This window comes from Gasterosteus aculeatus, chromosome 20 (genome assembly GCF_964276395.1).
Source record: "Gasterosteus aculeatus chromosome 20, fGasAcu3.hap1.1, whole genome shotgun sequence".
NCBI classification, from domain to species: Eukaryota; Metazoa; Chordata; class Actinopteri; order Perciformes; family Gasterosteidae; genus Gasterosteus; species Gasterosteus aculeatus.
The window spans coordinates 7,913,283-7,926,613 of NC_135707.1; the positions used below are offsets into that span (position 1 = coordinate 7,913,283).

Sequence of the window (13,331 nt, forward strand, 5' to 3'; positions counted from 1 at the left end):
CACCTCCTCCTCCTCCTCCTCCTCACACTCCTCCAGCATCACGATGGGACTAATCTCCCCATAGAGATGTGAGTTATAACAAGTTGACCTTCACATTAAAATCTCGTCTCATCTCCTTCTCTATCTGCACTATCTCTTCTTCTCTGAAAATGCTTCAATGCATTGTTCTATGTCGTCCTCTTTAAATATGATCATGTCTTATTGCTGCTGTTATCTCGTTGGCATATATCACCTGGAGTTCCACGTCTTATCTTCTCCTGGCCTCTGCATCAATGCTATGATCTGGATTTTCTCACAATTGCAATTGTTTTTTTATAAAACTCAGCTTGATGTTCACTGTATTGCTGTGATGCTAAAAACTAATCAAGTGAAGAAGGCCGCCTTTGTGTGAAGGTAAATCCTCCTCAGTGTAAACGACTGCGTGAGCTCGAACTCCGCATCAGCCTCAACTCCAACCCCGACACCATCTCCCTCCATGTAACTGAGCTTCCGGCGCCCCGCGGCCCCCCGTTGTGTGCGTGCGGCCCATCATTCACTGTTCCTCTGACACGATATCACCCCCCCACCCCCTCCTCCCCCTCTTCAATGCTGCCTCCTCTCCTTTACTCTCCTTCTATCTCACATTAATCTCTCATGCTCTCCACCTCCCTCCCCCCCCCTCCCTCCCTCTCCATCGCTCTGTCGCTCGTGCCCTGAGGTCAGAGTGTGCTTTAGACTATTGATATCGTTACTAAAAATATAGGAGTCCTCCACGAGCCAGCTATAAATAGACCAAGGGACATGGACCACAGGAGACAGGGGAGGGAGGGGGGAGGCAAGGGGGAGTGGAAGATGAAGGAAGAGAGGGAGACGGGAGGTTACTTGTGCAATTCTAAAGTCATAACGTGAGGTGAAGTGATCTTGAATGAACCGAGCTGCAAAGGGCAGGTGAGTTACTCTTATCCATTTATATTTGACACAAAATGCAGTTAATCTTCTGTGAATTCCACTCAAGTTTGCGTACGATTCATATTGAACGATGCTTTACTCACATGACCGTATAAAGCAAGCAGTACTGCCGACGCAGGCTTTCAATAAAAAGCCAAGTAATAATTATGAAAAATAATATAGAAAATATGGTAATATGTTCCTTGGAAGACGTTTGTCCAATCGTGTTTCCAACAGACGACTGTTAATAAGACAAAATTGCAAAGGTAAACATGAAATAAGAAATAGTTATAAAACCAAATAATTTTTTTTATTGGTTTTACTGAATAATAACACAATATTACGCCTACATTGGAAGACAAACTGAAAGAAATATCAAAAAGGATATAAAGGATACGAAATAGTAGTTCAACGTGACCCCTCCTCCCCCTCTCTCTCTCTCTCTCTCTCTCTCTCTCTCTCTCTCTCTCTCTCTCTCTCTCTCTCTCTCCTCTCTCTCTCTCTCTCTCTCTCTCTCTCCCTCCCTCCTGCTCGCGCTATGTCTCTGTTGTAGCCAAAGTAGCCTGCTGAACCAATCCACCGCAGTGCCTGGGACACACCGAGGGAAGGAGAGAGGGAGCGATTTGGAGGATGGGTAACGGGGCTTAAACCCTAACCACACAGCAGAGAGGGGGAGAGAGGGAGAGAGAGAGAGAGCGAAGCCCACCAAGCCTCCCTGGCGTCAGGTTTCTTGGCTACTGACGTCTGCACGACTCTCGTGGCATGGTGAGTATTTTTCTCCCCCCTTTTTGGGGGTAATTAATTACAGTATTTGGTTTTCTTGGCTGTAATTGCAACGATGACGCCTTTTTCTGTCAACCCGACTCGGTCTTTTAAGATGCGTGTTTATTATTGTGTGGAGGAAAGAAGAAACCCCGCTGCATTCACAGCGCGTGCTCTTGTCGTGTTGTGCGTAAAGACACATCTTTTTTTTCCTAAAATATCACAGTCAGGCTAAAATGTCACACGGAAGCCGAGTCGTTCAGCAGCTCTCCATTTCGCTCACATGTTCCCTCCTCTGTGTTTATCATCTCCAAACTCCGCGTGTGAGTGTGTGTGACAGTGTGTGTGACAGTGTGTGTGTGTGTGTGTGTGTGTGTGTGTGTGTGTGTGTGTGTGTGTGTGTGTGTGTGTGTGTGTGTGTGTGTGTGTGTGGCTGCGCAGCTGAAATGCTCCGAGAACATCCTCAGCAAACCCACCCATGAGTCACGATGTCCGGTTTACTCGTTTCTGAAGTCATGTCGTTCTCCACTGAGTGACTCCGTCCTCTCCGGCTTCATTCTTTTGAGTGGAGCTCGGTGAGTTTAGCGCAGGTAGAAGCGCGTTCCCCTCGCGCGCGTCCATGTTGGGTGCTCCTTCAATTTTTTGGGCCAAGGTCTTTCCCTTCCTAACCTAAATCTGCTACATGTATTCCTGCTCTTCCTGCCTCAGAGACCCTCCGTCTCTCCCCCTCCCTCCCTCTCTCTCTCTGTCTTTCAACATAGTTTCGTCCTCCTGCTTTCTTCTCATCGGCACGTCTCCATGTCTTTCCTCCTCGCCCATCACTCCCTCTTTCTCCCGGTGTCTTTCCTTCCTGTGAGGCTCAGAGGTGATGTCAGTCTGTAGATGTGACAGATTGGAGAGAATTAATCCCCTTTTTCTCCCCCTCGTGGCTCCTATCTAACCAATTCAATTGGCTCATTACCTCCTGGGTGAGGCGGCTGATGGGGCCTGTCTCACGGCGCTAAACTGGGATTGTCAACACAACAGTGACAGTGGCAGTCTATAATGGTTATTTCTCCATAAACTGCAACAGAAGGGGGGCGACACATGGGCTTTTCCCTCTTATTTGAGTGTTTTCCGTGTGGTGGTTGCTGCCTGTGAGAGAGAGACGGTGCTGCTGTCCGTGGTGCTGAACAAGTCTGGAAGGGACGTCCACGCATTTCTGCCTGGTTGCAACGGGATTCTCACTCATTCCTGACCACTTTGCCACATCCTCCCGCTGCTGGGAGGTGTGATTGTTCATTGCCACCCCTCCCTGCTCCCCCCCCCCCTCTCCTCTTCTGTGTGCTTCCAGTTGATTCGTACGTCATCTCGTTTTTTTTTATTTTACGGAGAGACTACCTGAAACTCTCTCAGTCACGTGGCTGAAACTCGTGTCAAATCAGCCAGCAGCAGCAGCCGTGACCATGGCTGTGCCTGCCGGATGATTAACGGAGATAAATAGATATACAAAGAAAGAAACTTTTGCGTGAGAGTTAGGGATTCCTTCAACGCCTCCGCTGCACCCTCGCATTGGGTTCATCGTGCCAGTTGTAAGTCGTGTGTCTTTCTTTTTGACATCCCTGAGCAACTGGATTCTGAGTGGTTGGTCATCCGCTCAATCTGTGCGTCTCTCAGCCTCAACATGCCCAAACATGTCATTGTTGTGAGGATTCCTGCGCTGCGTATACCCTTTGCAACCAGCTCTGCGGCCTTTATATCCCGGTGCTGCATAGAAACTGAAGCAACTTATCATTTTGTATCCGTCTCACCACAGTGGCGTTCCAGATAAGATGAGGCCAAGTTTAATCTCTAAGAGTTTATTCCCTAGAAAAATGACTGAATATTATAAGTCTGCTTTTCAGAGGCCCAAAGGCTTGTCAAAAGAAAAACCATGAGGAGAATAAAAAGTTTTTTATGTTTAAGTCATTAACATGGCACTAGCTTTTGTCCTCAATGTGCTCTTCAGTGTCTGGTGATCTGGTCAATGTTGAAATAATCAGTCTGCTTAAACGTGATGTACTTTTACCATACGCTTCCCTCCACAAGTGACGAGTTTCTGTTAGACGAAACGCTAATAATTCCTGGATGTGGATTGACAGAGAATTATACCAGAAACTACAAAAAAGGAACCTGGTCATCTGCAGCCATCTGAACATGTTTATGAATTACAATCAAACAGGGCAGAAGTATGCGAATAACGACTCAGCACGCGAGTGATACGCAGAGGAATCTTTTCAAACCTTGGAGCAGCAGCTGTGTTACATCAGCAGAAGAACATGCCTGATTTCACTCCCGTCAGCTACAGTAAGAAGAGGAGTGCAGAGACATTTGCCGTTACAATAAATATCTATTCTTTTTTGAGAGCAATGGTGAGACAGTGTGGTGACATGATGTCGGTCAGTTTTCTCGGTACACGTTGGGCCACTGATGCAGTTGTGGTGTATTTTTACACCAGGATTAAGTGACCTGTAATGGCCTATCATTTTAGGTAGTAATGGGTAGTGCAATAACATAAGTTGTATGAGTAACACAAATCGATAACTATGACTAAAATGCAAACGTATTTGTACGTTCCAAAAAAAAACCCACTTGTAAATTAGTCTGAAAATAATCAAAGCAAGAGCGAAGCTAACCCCTTAAAAATGAGGACATGAGGTCAGCTCCAAATTAGGCACAGGATTTCGGCTGAACTATCTCACACAAACACACAAGCGCACACACCGACACACACCACACACACACATGCAAAGAAACCCATAAATGCATACAGACAGCACGCTCAATGGATTTGCAGTGAAGTCTTTGCCAGTCAACCAGAACTAAGTCACAGAAAAAGCATGTGTGAGTCACACAGTACTTCTCCTCCCTCCCCTCCTGCCTGTGTGTGTGTGTGTGTGTGTGTGTGTGTGTGTGTGCGTGTGTGTTTAAGATCCTTTTTCTTTTTTTTAAGTCCCCTCCTAAGTTCAGTGGTTCAGCGTGAAGTCATCATCTGTTGCATCGGCTCCTCTCTGACCTTCAACGGGATTGGTCGCCACTGGACGTGTCACTAACTCTTCTTTAGCGGTAACAGAGCGAGACAGGGAGATGGCCAGTAGCCGTTTTTCGTGTGTGCACGTCAAATTTCTGTCCGTGTGTTTCCCCGTTCTTATGACCCCCCTCCCCCACACACACCTCCCACCATGCAAATTACCTACATCAGTGTCTCTCCTCTTCTAACACCCCCCCTTCCTCGTCCCTTCCAGATGAGTTCGTGCAGCAGCCGTGCGCTGACCATCCTGTCGACAGTGTTCGGAGCCTGCGGGCTGCTCCTGGTGGGGGTGGCCGTGTCCACGGACTACTGGCTGATCATGGTGGAGGGCATCATCCTGCAGCAGAACCAAAGCATGGAGGTGAAGATGGCGCTGCACTCGGGCCTCTGGAGAGTTTGCTTCGTGGCCGGTGAGAAGACCCGCTAAAGTGCTCAAATGACCAAATGAAAGGATGGAGACGCATGTGTGCACAGTCAGAGAGACACGCGCAACCATCCAAACAATGCTGCTACGTGTGTGTGTGTGTGTGTGCATATGTCCACATCATCTCAGTGACAAACACGCAGGAGCGGACGACGCCGCAGAGTGAGGGAAAAGGGAAAACGAGCTTCTGGCCTCCAGAATCGTTGCTGTCACAAAACATGATCGTTACCTGTGAGCAGGACTGCAGGGACCCACAGATGTTCCTTTCTCTTTTTTTGGGGAGGGGCGTGGGGGGGGGATTCTCATGCATCACTGGCTTCGAAAAGAAAATCCCTCTTTATTTGTGTGCGTGTGTGTGTGTGTGTGTTTCCTCTCAGGAGCAGAAAACGGGAGATGTGTTGCATCGGAGTACTTCACTGAACCAGATATCGAGATCACCACAGAAAACACTGCAAATATCCTCAGTGAGTGAAACACACGCAAGCCCAGTACACATTATGGGAACTGCAGAGCCCCCCCCCCCCCCACCCCCCCACACCGATTGATTGTGGCTACTGGAATTTGAACATAGTTACACAATATTGGATTGATAGAAAATTAACTTGAATTTTATAATGGACTTGTTACAGCGCCTCAACTGTGCAGCTTTTCTTGTTCTCTTTTATTTCATAGTAAGCTTTTGAATTTGAATTTTTAAATATAACCGCAGCCTTTGTTTTCAGTAATCAGTAATTCAATTTTAACATTAAGAGTTTTTTAAAATCTTATTGTACTTCATTTTGATATTTCTTTGATATCTGTCTTGGCTCAGCTTTTATTAACCTCACAGACGTTACCCCCCCACCCTCTCCCAGAAGTTCAAAGGATCAGCTTTGCTAACACGGTGACCTCTCCTCCCCGCAGAGATGGTGCGGACAGCCACGCCCTTCCCGATGGTGTCGCTGCTCTTCGTCTTCACAGCCTTCGTCATCAGTAACATCGGCCACATCCGGCCTCAGCGCACCATCCTGGCCTTCGTGTCCGGCATCTTCTTCATCCTCTCAGGCGAGGAACCCATTACTCATGTCCCGCCGTCACCACACCTCCACTCCGTGATTGATTACAGCGGCCCGGCGTGTCGCACGCGGCGCACTCCATCACGCCTCTATTTTTAGTGTGTGATGCAGGTGTGTGAGGCTGTCATCGGAAAAGGTGACTGCATCAGTGTCTCGCTCTTCTGACTTTGCAATTAAACGTGCTTCACGAGAGGAATTAAGAATTTGGGATGACGTGCACGCCGATTGTCAAAATTCTGAACATGCCGCACTCACCACAGTCCCATGAACGCGTCTTCATTTTCCGCATTAGTGTAACTAGCCTCGTTGAACAGCAGGTGGCTCTCGTGCTCCCGTTGCTTGTCCTCCGTTTCAAAAGACTGTCAGGTGCCAAATTGGGAGCTCACGTTCTCTGGAGGCTGTTTCACTTGACACGTTGGAGAAGGAGCATCAGACGGCTCCAGACTCTGCCGGAGCGGGGACTCGCTGTTAAACGGTGGAGCAGAATAATAGCTTTTACGTAACCGGGGTTATGTAATGTTTAGGGCCCGTGCTGGAAGTGTCGCAGTGTTTTTTCATAATGGGGGGATAATAAGGGGCAAGTGTGTCAAATTGCTTTTCAGCGGTTAGATATTCTGCTGCACTGAGCCTCTGCCACCCCCCCCCCCCCCCCTGCCTTTCCTCTTCTCTCATACAACCAGCCTCTGGTTTTCTTCTCCCCCCCCCCCCCCTCCTCCTAGTGACTCTCCTTCCTCTCATTTCCCACTGACTCCTTCATTCAGATCACACTGCCTCAGTATTCTTCCCCTTGTGCTGCATTCAGGGGCTCGGTGTTTGGTAAATGTTGTGTAGTTAGAGTCGTGTCATGTTCAGATTGATGTTAAAGAAGTCATGGCAAGACGCCACAGCGTGGTCCGAGGTTGTTATTTCTCTCTTACCCCGCTGGTTGACCTATTCCTTCCTCTTCTTTTTGTCTCACACACGTGCACACCTTTTTTTTCCTTCATCTACCTAGTGTGCACCCTCAACTTTTATGATATTACTTATTTAGATGATGATGTGCTCTGACTGCAGGATTGGCAGCAGCATGGTTTCTGCATTTTCTGTGTTTTTTTTAATTTTTATTTTAAATGGACTGCACAGCCCCTTAAGCAGGATGTTTCCCGTGAAGGACATAACTGCTTAACAGCCGGTTGGAACATTTTAATCTTGCAGGGAAGGCTAAAAATACTCGCTTTGCTGCTTACAGCATGCAACTTTCCATGAATATTGATTCTTCAATGTTGGCCATATGTTGTCTCTCATGCATTTAGCATTTCTCTTAGTGTTCTTGGAGGAAAGGGTTTTAATGTTGTATGTGTTGCTTCTGACTGAAAAGGATCATTGAAAGCTTATTCTGGTTTCCATACCATAATTATTCCTGTAACACGGTGATGTTTCGAGTGGATGCTGAATGTGGCAACTAAATGGTCTTAAAAAGCTTAGACTTTCGGCGTAAATCCCCCCCCCCCCCCCCCCCTCCCCTGCTTTATTTTTTTACACAACTTTATTGCTATTTTCAAAAAGGAGCAAATGATAAATGCGCAAGGATTAGTAGAGGGAATAAAATAAAGTATTTTAAATTTGTAGGCAATTCCCTTAAGTAGAAATTACACTAATTAGAAACAGAATGTATTTTTCAGAGAAAAGTATGCCGCCTTAATTATGTTGTTAATCACCGCAAAGAGAAAATGTTTCACTAAACCTTTTCTGCCCGAGGAACATGTTTTATTATACTTAATAAAGCCATTTTCGTCTGGTTAAATATTGATAAAGTCAACAGTGACTTGAAACAGTCTTCTCCTAACCTTAATAGAAGTGCTTTCTAACCTAAACCACACTTTAAAAAGGTACCACTTCTAAACAAAGACAAACATATAGTTTTGCACCAAACGGGGTTGCTGCATAAGACACAAAGTCCTTCCCAATACACATAAGGAGACATAGGAAACAACTCTTTGTATTATACATACTTCATGTTTATATGATATATAATACATAGACTATTGTATCTGACTCTCTAACGCTGTGTTATTGTTGATGTGCTGTGTGCAGGCCTCAGTCTGGTGGTCGGCCTGGTGCTCTACATCTCCAGCATTAACGATGAGGTGATGAACCGGCCCAGGGAGCCCGAGCAGTTCTTCAACTACCACTATGGCTGGTCCTTCGCATTTGCTGCCTCCTCTTTCTTACTCAAAGAGGTCGGTCTAGGCTCTGTGTGTGTGTGTTTTCTTTTGTAGCAAGAAATGTCAATCATCTGCACACACACGCGCACGCACACACACACACACACACTCTCCTCCTGTCATCATCAGCAGCAGCAGCACTGCTGTAAATGCGATGCAGTGGACACTAGCCTCCTCGCCTCCTCTCCTCCTCTCCTCCTCCCTCCTATCCTTTGGCACCATCTGTTCTACACACTCATTTCTCCTCTTTTCCCCTCCTTCTTTCCATTTCAATCTGTTATATACAGTATACGCTTAAAATAACCTAAAGTGCACACTCAGCTTTTTAGAATCAAAAGCAAATACATCCCTTTCTACTTACATATATTTCCTATTAACACTTCTGCCCTGTCAGCCACTTCTAATCTAATTTCCCCAGCCATCACTGGGTAGTACTTCTTTGAAAATGTATTATTTTTCTCTGAACCCTGAATTTATTTCCGTATTTAAGTCCCTCTCTCACTGTGGCATCTTGTCCCCCCCCCCGTCCCTCATCCTGCTTCCTCTCCCGCTCGATGTCTCAGGGGGCCGGCGTGATGTCGGTCTATCTCTTCATGAAGCGCTACGCCGAGGAGGAGATGTACCGCCCCCACCCTGCACTCTACCGCCCCCGCCTGTCCGAGAGTAGCGACTACAGCGGCCAGTTCCTCCACCCGGAATCGTCCTGGCCTCCACCCAAGCGGGGCCGCAGCACCTCCGAAGCCTCCAGCGACATCTCCATCCAGCTCAACCAGGCTCCCCCGGTGCCCCCCAAGAGCAGCCTCCACGGGCAGGGCAGCCCGCCCTCTGGGTCTTCCTCCGCAGGAAGCTACCAAATGCCCCCGCAGTCGGCCGGCTACCCCTCCACGCACACCCTGACCAGGTCGCACGCCTCACACCCCCAAGGCCAGGTCCTTCCCATGGCCATGCCTCCGTCGCCCGTGCCCCCTCCTCACTATCACACTCACATGCACATGAGCGCCTCCCCCTGTTAGGAAGAGAGAGCACCAGGCAGGGAAGGAGAGACACTGACTCCTTAAGAATCACGTAGGCCGTACATTTAGATGTGAATGAGAGTCAATTCTGAGTTTTAGGGCACAGATCATGTGAGGTTTGGCGAAAGGAGACGTGGTCACACTGAATAAAATGTAGCGTTGGGACAATAATGCACCGTGGACAAAGGGGGTGTTTTAACGGGATTGTGGAGGTATGCCAGAAAAGGCAATGGACGGGAAAAAAATCAAATAAAGGGAAGATTGGAAAAAAGTAATTCAGTTTGGCATGATGGGAAGAGGTAAAAAAAAAAAAAGTGATCGAGACTTTAGAGGTTAGGTTTAGTGACAGAGGAGATATAGGGGAGGGAGAGCGAGGGGCTGCGGCACAGCACGAAGATGCTGCAGTGCTGCAGGAAATTTGTATGCATTGGGAAATGTACAATGCAAAACCCTGATCACAAAGACTGAGGATGCACACTTTTATACATACATCATCCATAGAAATACACACGCTACATACCTTTATACCAAAAGGTTGCTTCTCTGAATTTCTTACTTCATCAATGCAGTTTCAGAACTCACAATTTCTCAAAGTATTATTGTTATTATTGTTAATATTATTAAAAGTTAAAGAGTATTAGGTAACAATAGAGCAGTTCTGAAATAAGAACGCTGTATGTGAATGCTGTTAATATTTGTAAAAAAAAAACTGACAGAAGTGGACTGAAATATAAGGAGAAAATCTAACATTTGTTTTACATGTTTGATTAAGATACAAATTTCTAAATGTATTACGTGTACGTAAAACTGCACACAGGGACTTCCATGTAGCTGTTGTAGGTTATGAATGAAGCTTTGGCACAAGTCACATTTAGAAAATGTCTGACTCAATCTGCTTTGGATGAAGACAGACTGCAAAAAGTGCACTACAACCACCGCTGCAGCGATGGGGAGGAAGAGGAGGAGGGGAAAGAGGAAGAGGAGGACTCACCCGACACGGATGTGGTGGTCTGATGCCCCCTTCTGGCCACTGTTCAGCACTGACCCTGGATCAGATGGTGATCACTACTTTTTCATGCTCTCTTCCCTCGTCACTGACCCGCCCTGTTGTGTGTTTGCTGACGGTGCAGCACAGATGAGCTGGACTGAAGCCGTCACGGTGCAACTCAACCGAACTTTGAACTGCACATTGAACAAGACGGGTTAGAAGTATTTTATAAAAGCTTCAATGCTGTTCACACATCGGGAAAACTAACAGATGAAAGCATTAATAACCATTGCAATCAAGGCTCCACGGACAATATCAATGTTTATGAAACGCAAGTCCTCGTGGACAGACTAAAGGCTGTTCTTTATTTCCCATACATTTTGGTTCCCATTTGTGATGGTGCATTGTACTAAAGGTTTCTCGAGTATCTGAAGGTGTGTGTTTACATGAAAACGTGACATTGAGCTCTCTTGATTGGATCTAATTATTTTCATCATTGCCTTATTATTCTAATTCATTATTTTACCCGTGAAAAATCTGAAAAAAGTATATATATATATAAAATAGTGAAAAAGTGTAATGTTCCATGGCTCAACGCTATTTATTTATAAAACCAAATGTTTTTGACCAAAGATGACAAAGAAATGCATAATTTCATATTTTGCTTTGAAAATGACAAATTATTAATGCTGACTAATGTTTTGATGGGCTGATTAATTAATGAATCCGTAACATCACATTATAGCAGTATGACACATTTTAGTCATGCATGTTGTGTTTTATTTTGTAGTAATATATTTTCAGATGCTTTAGAACCTCAATGTTCAGGACAAACACTGTACAGTATCTTAAAAAGAAGAAGGACCTGCGTATCAAAAACAGAAGATTAGTGGATTTTGTTTGTTTGGCACCTCATGCACAGGGGCACGTGGATACGATATATCTCTGTAATCAGAATTAAACCATCGTGCCGTTGTGTGATGGCTGGTTTTCACTATCACTGTGACGCTGGAGAGAGGGAAACACACAGAGGAATTGGGAGATGAAAGTGTCGCACTCTTCCAGGGGAGAATATGAAGTGAGATGGTGGAGATATCTCCGTGCTTCCAGCCTCTTGCAGGCTTTGGTTGCGCCTGCGTGGTTCTTTGCTCACGGCCCTGTTCGTTGTTCACACATTGCCACAAATCGGTACCTGTGTGAAGCCCAGTGTAACTGCAGCCTTCTGTTGATAGTTCCGCCTTTAAAGTCAGGGGGTTAAGTGCCTTGCTCAAGGGCACCTGAGCAGTAGCTGTTGAAGAAGATCGAGAAACCTTCTGGTTTGAATCCACCGTTGGAACCTTTTTGACTATTGAAGACCCCAATGATTCACTTATTTCCATTGTTCATAGAACCATTTGATAATCCCTCCCTGTACCTCTTGGTTTTTCCCTCTCTACTACCCCAGCTGTTTTTCTTTGCCTCTACATGACATAACATTACATAAAAGGGTGTAGCTTGCTTGCCTCTGCATAAAGTGTGGACTTATTGCACATGACCATCTTTGTGAAAAAGAAAGAAAAAAAAGCAGTAAAACAAATGCTGTTTGCCGATGCTTCAGTGGAACTGTTGCTTTATAATCTTGAGTTACATAATTCGATAGCGGTTGTGATTAAGATCCCTTTTGGAAGTGTTGACATCTGCCCCTGAACATGAATAAAACTTCAAACTTGGGTTCATTTCAACGTGTCCCCGGTTGTCCTCTGGTTATCTGCTTCTGAATTTATATCTTTATATTTTTGGTTGTTAGAGGTTTCATCAACGTTTTGTTATTTTCTTTTTCGGGTTTACGTGATAAGGACAGAACTGAAAGATAAGCCTTTGTTTGCATGTGAATTGTAATGAGCATGCACTAATAATAATATGATCCGGTCTCTGTGATGAAGGGGAACTATGTGAGTGAATGCGCACTGCGGTGAACCACTGGCTGTTAACCAGGCTCCCTCAGTCACAGCGAGCCACCGCTGCCTGAAGGCAACGATTGATCAGTGCCGTACGTGTGTGTAAGCGTTTGTGCGTGACTGGCTGTGTTTGTTGCTATGTTGAAGGTTTGTAATTGTTTGTCATAACCCGCCTGCGACTAAAGAAATAGCATTAAAAAATATAAGAATGAATTGTAATTTATAGTAAGTTAACTGGAAGTGAAAAGTACAATTAAAATCTGGTTTGTAGAAGTCTCATTTTTTTCTAAATGAATTACTTATTTTGGTCAAGTTCTAGTGAGGGAAAGCGCTGTGTAGGGGACACAGCCATTTTGCTGTTTCTATTCAATAGGCGATCAAATACCTGTAACCTGGAAATGTAACACAGAAATTATCATAATCCAGAGCGACACAGAATTTGAAAGCAAGCAGCAAATAGTACATGTGACAGTGTGTAAGAGAAAGAATCAGAGGTGTTACATTAAGAAGCCAAACATCAATCATCAAACATCCACAGGTCAGTAAAAACAAAAACATGTGAGCGCTCTGCTGTCTGACTCATAGGACTGAGAGTTTCCTGTTTGTGTGTGTGTGTGTGTGCGTGTGTGTGTGTTTGTGTCTCTCCTGATGAATGAAGCCTGACTGCTGGTCTAAACAAATCAAGAATAAATTGTGACTTGTGGTTTCCTATGTGGCTACCTTTCTGTAATCGTGTGTGTGTGTGCGTCTGTTCATGTGTGTGTGTGTGTGTGTGTGTGTGTGTGTGTGTGTGTGTGTGTGTGTGTGTGTGTGTGGTGGTGGTGTGTGTTGGCGTGTGTAAGCATCTTTTCTTTATCTGCGTTTGTGTTTGACTTAATGTGTGTGGCAGTGTGGGTTGAGTGGATCTCTCTTTTCACCATCACCATTACTGCATGAAAGACCTGTCACTCTGCATTAGCTCTCTCCGGTTCT

The 13,331-nt window shown here is 45.5% G+C and overlaps 1 protein-coding gene across 1 annotated transcript; it reads left to right on the forward strand.

Annotated features, from left to right (window-relative positions):
- The first annotated feature begins 819 nt into the window (after positions 1-819).
- cacng7b (calcium channel, voltage-dependent, gamma subunit 7b) lies at positions 820-12,140 on the forward strand. Its single transcript, XM_040164144.2, has 7 exons — positions 820-927; positions 1,481-1,692; positions 4,953-5,148; positions 5,540-5,626; positions 6,066-6,206; positions 8,291-8,436; positions 8,985-12,140. The coding sequence occupies exons 2-7, from the start codon at positions 1,690-1,692 to the stop codon at positions 9,432-9,434; spliced, it is 1,023 nt and encodes a 340-aa protein (XP_040020078.1). The 5' UTR covers positions 820-927; positions 1,481-1,689; the 3' UTR covers positions 9,435-12,140.
- Positions 12,141-13,331: the final 1,191 nt, after the last annotated feature.

Excerpts from the sequence above, each read along its gene's own strand:
- cacng7b (XM_040164144.2), top strand. Across the intron at positions 6,207-8,290 it reads CATCTTCTTCATCCTCTCAG|GCCTCAGTCTGGTGGTCGGC; the intron begins GCGAGGAACCCA and ends TGCTGTGTGCAG. Across the intron at positions 8,437-8,984 it reads CCTCTTTCTTACTCAAAGAG|GGGGCCGGCGTGATGTCGGT; the intron begins GTCGGTCTAGGC and ends TCGATGTCTCAG.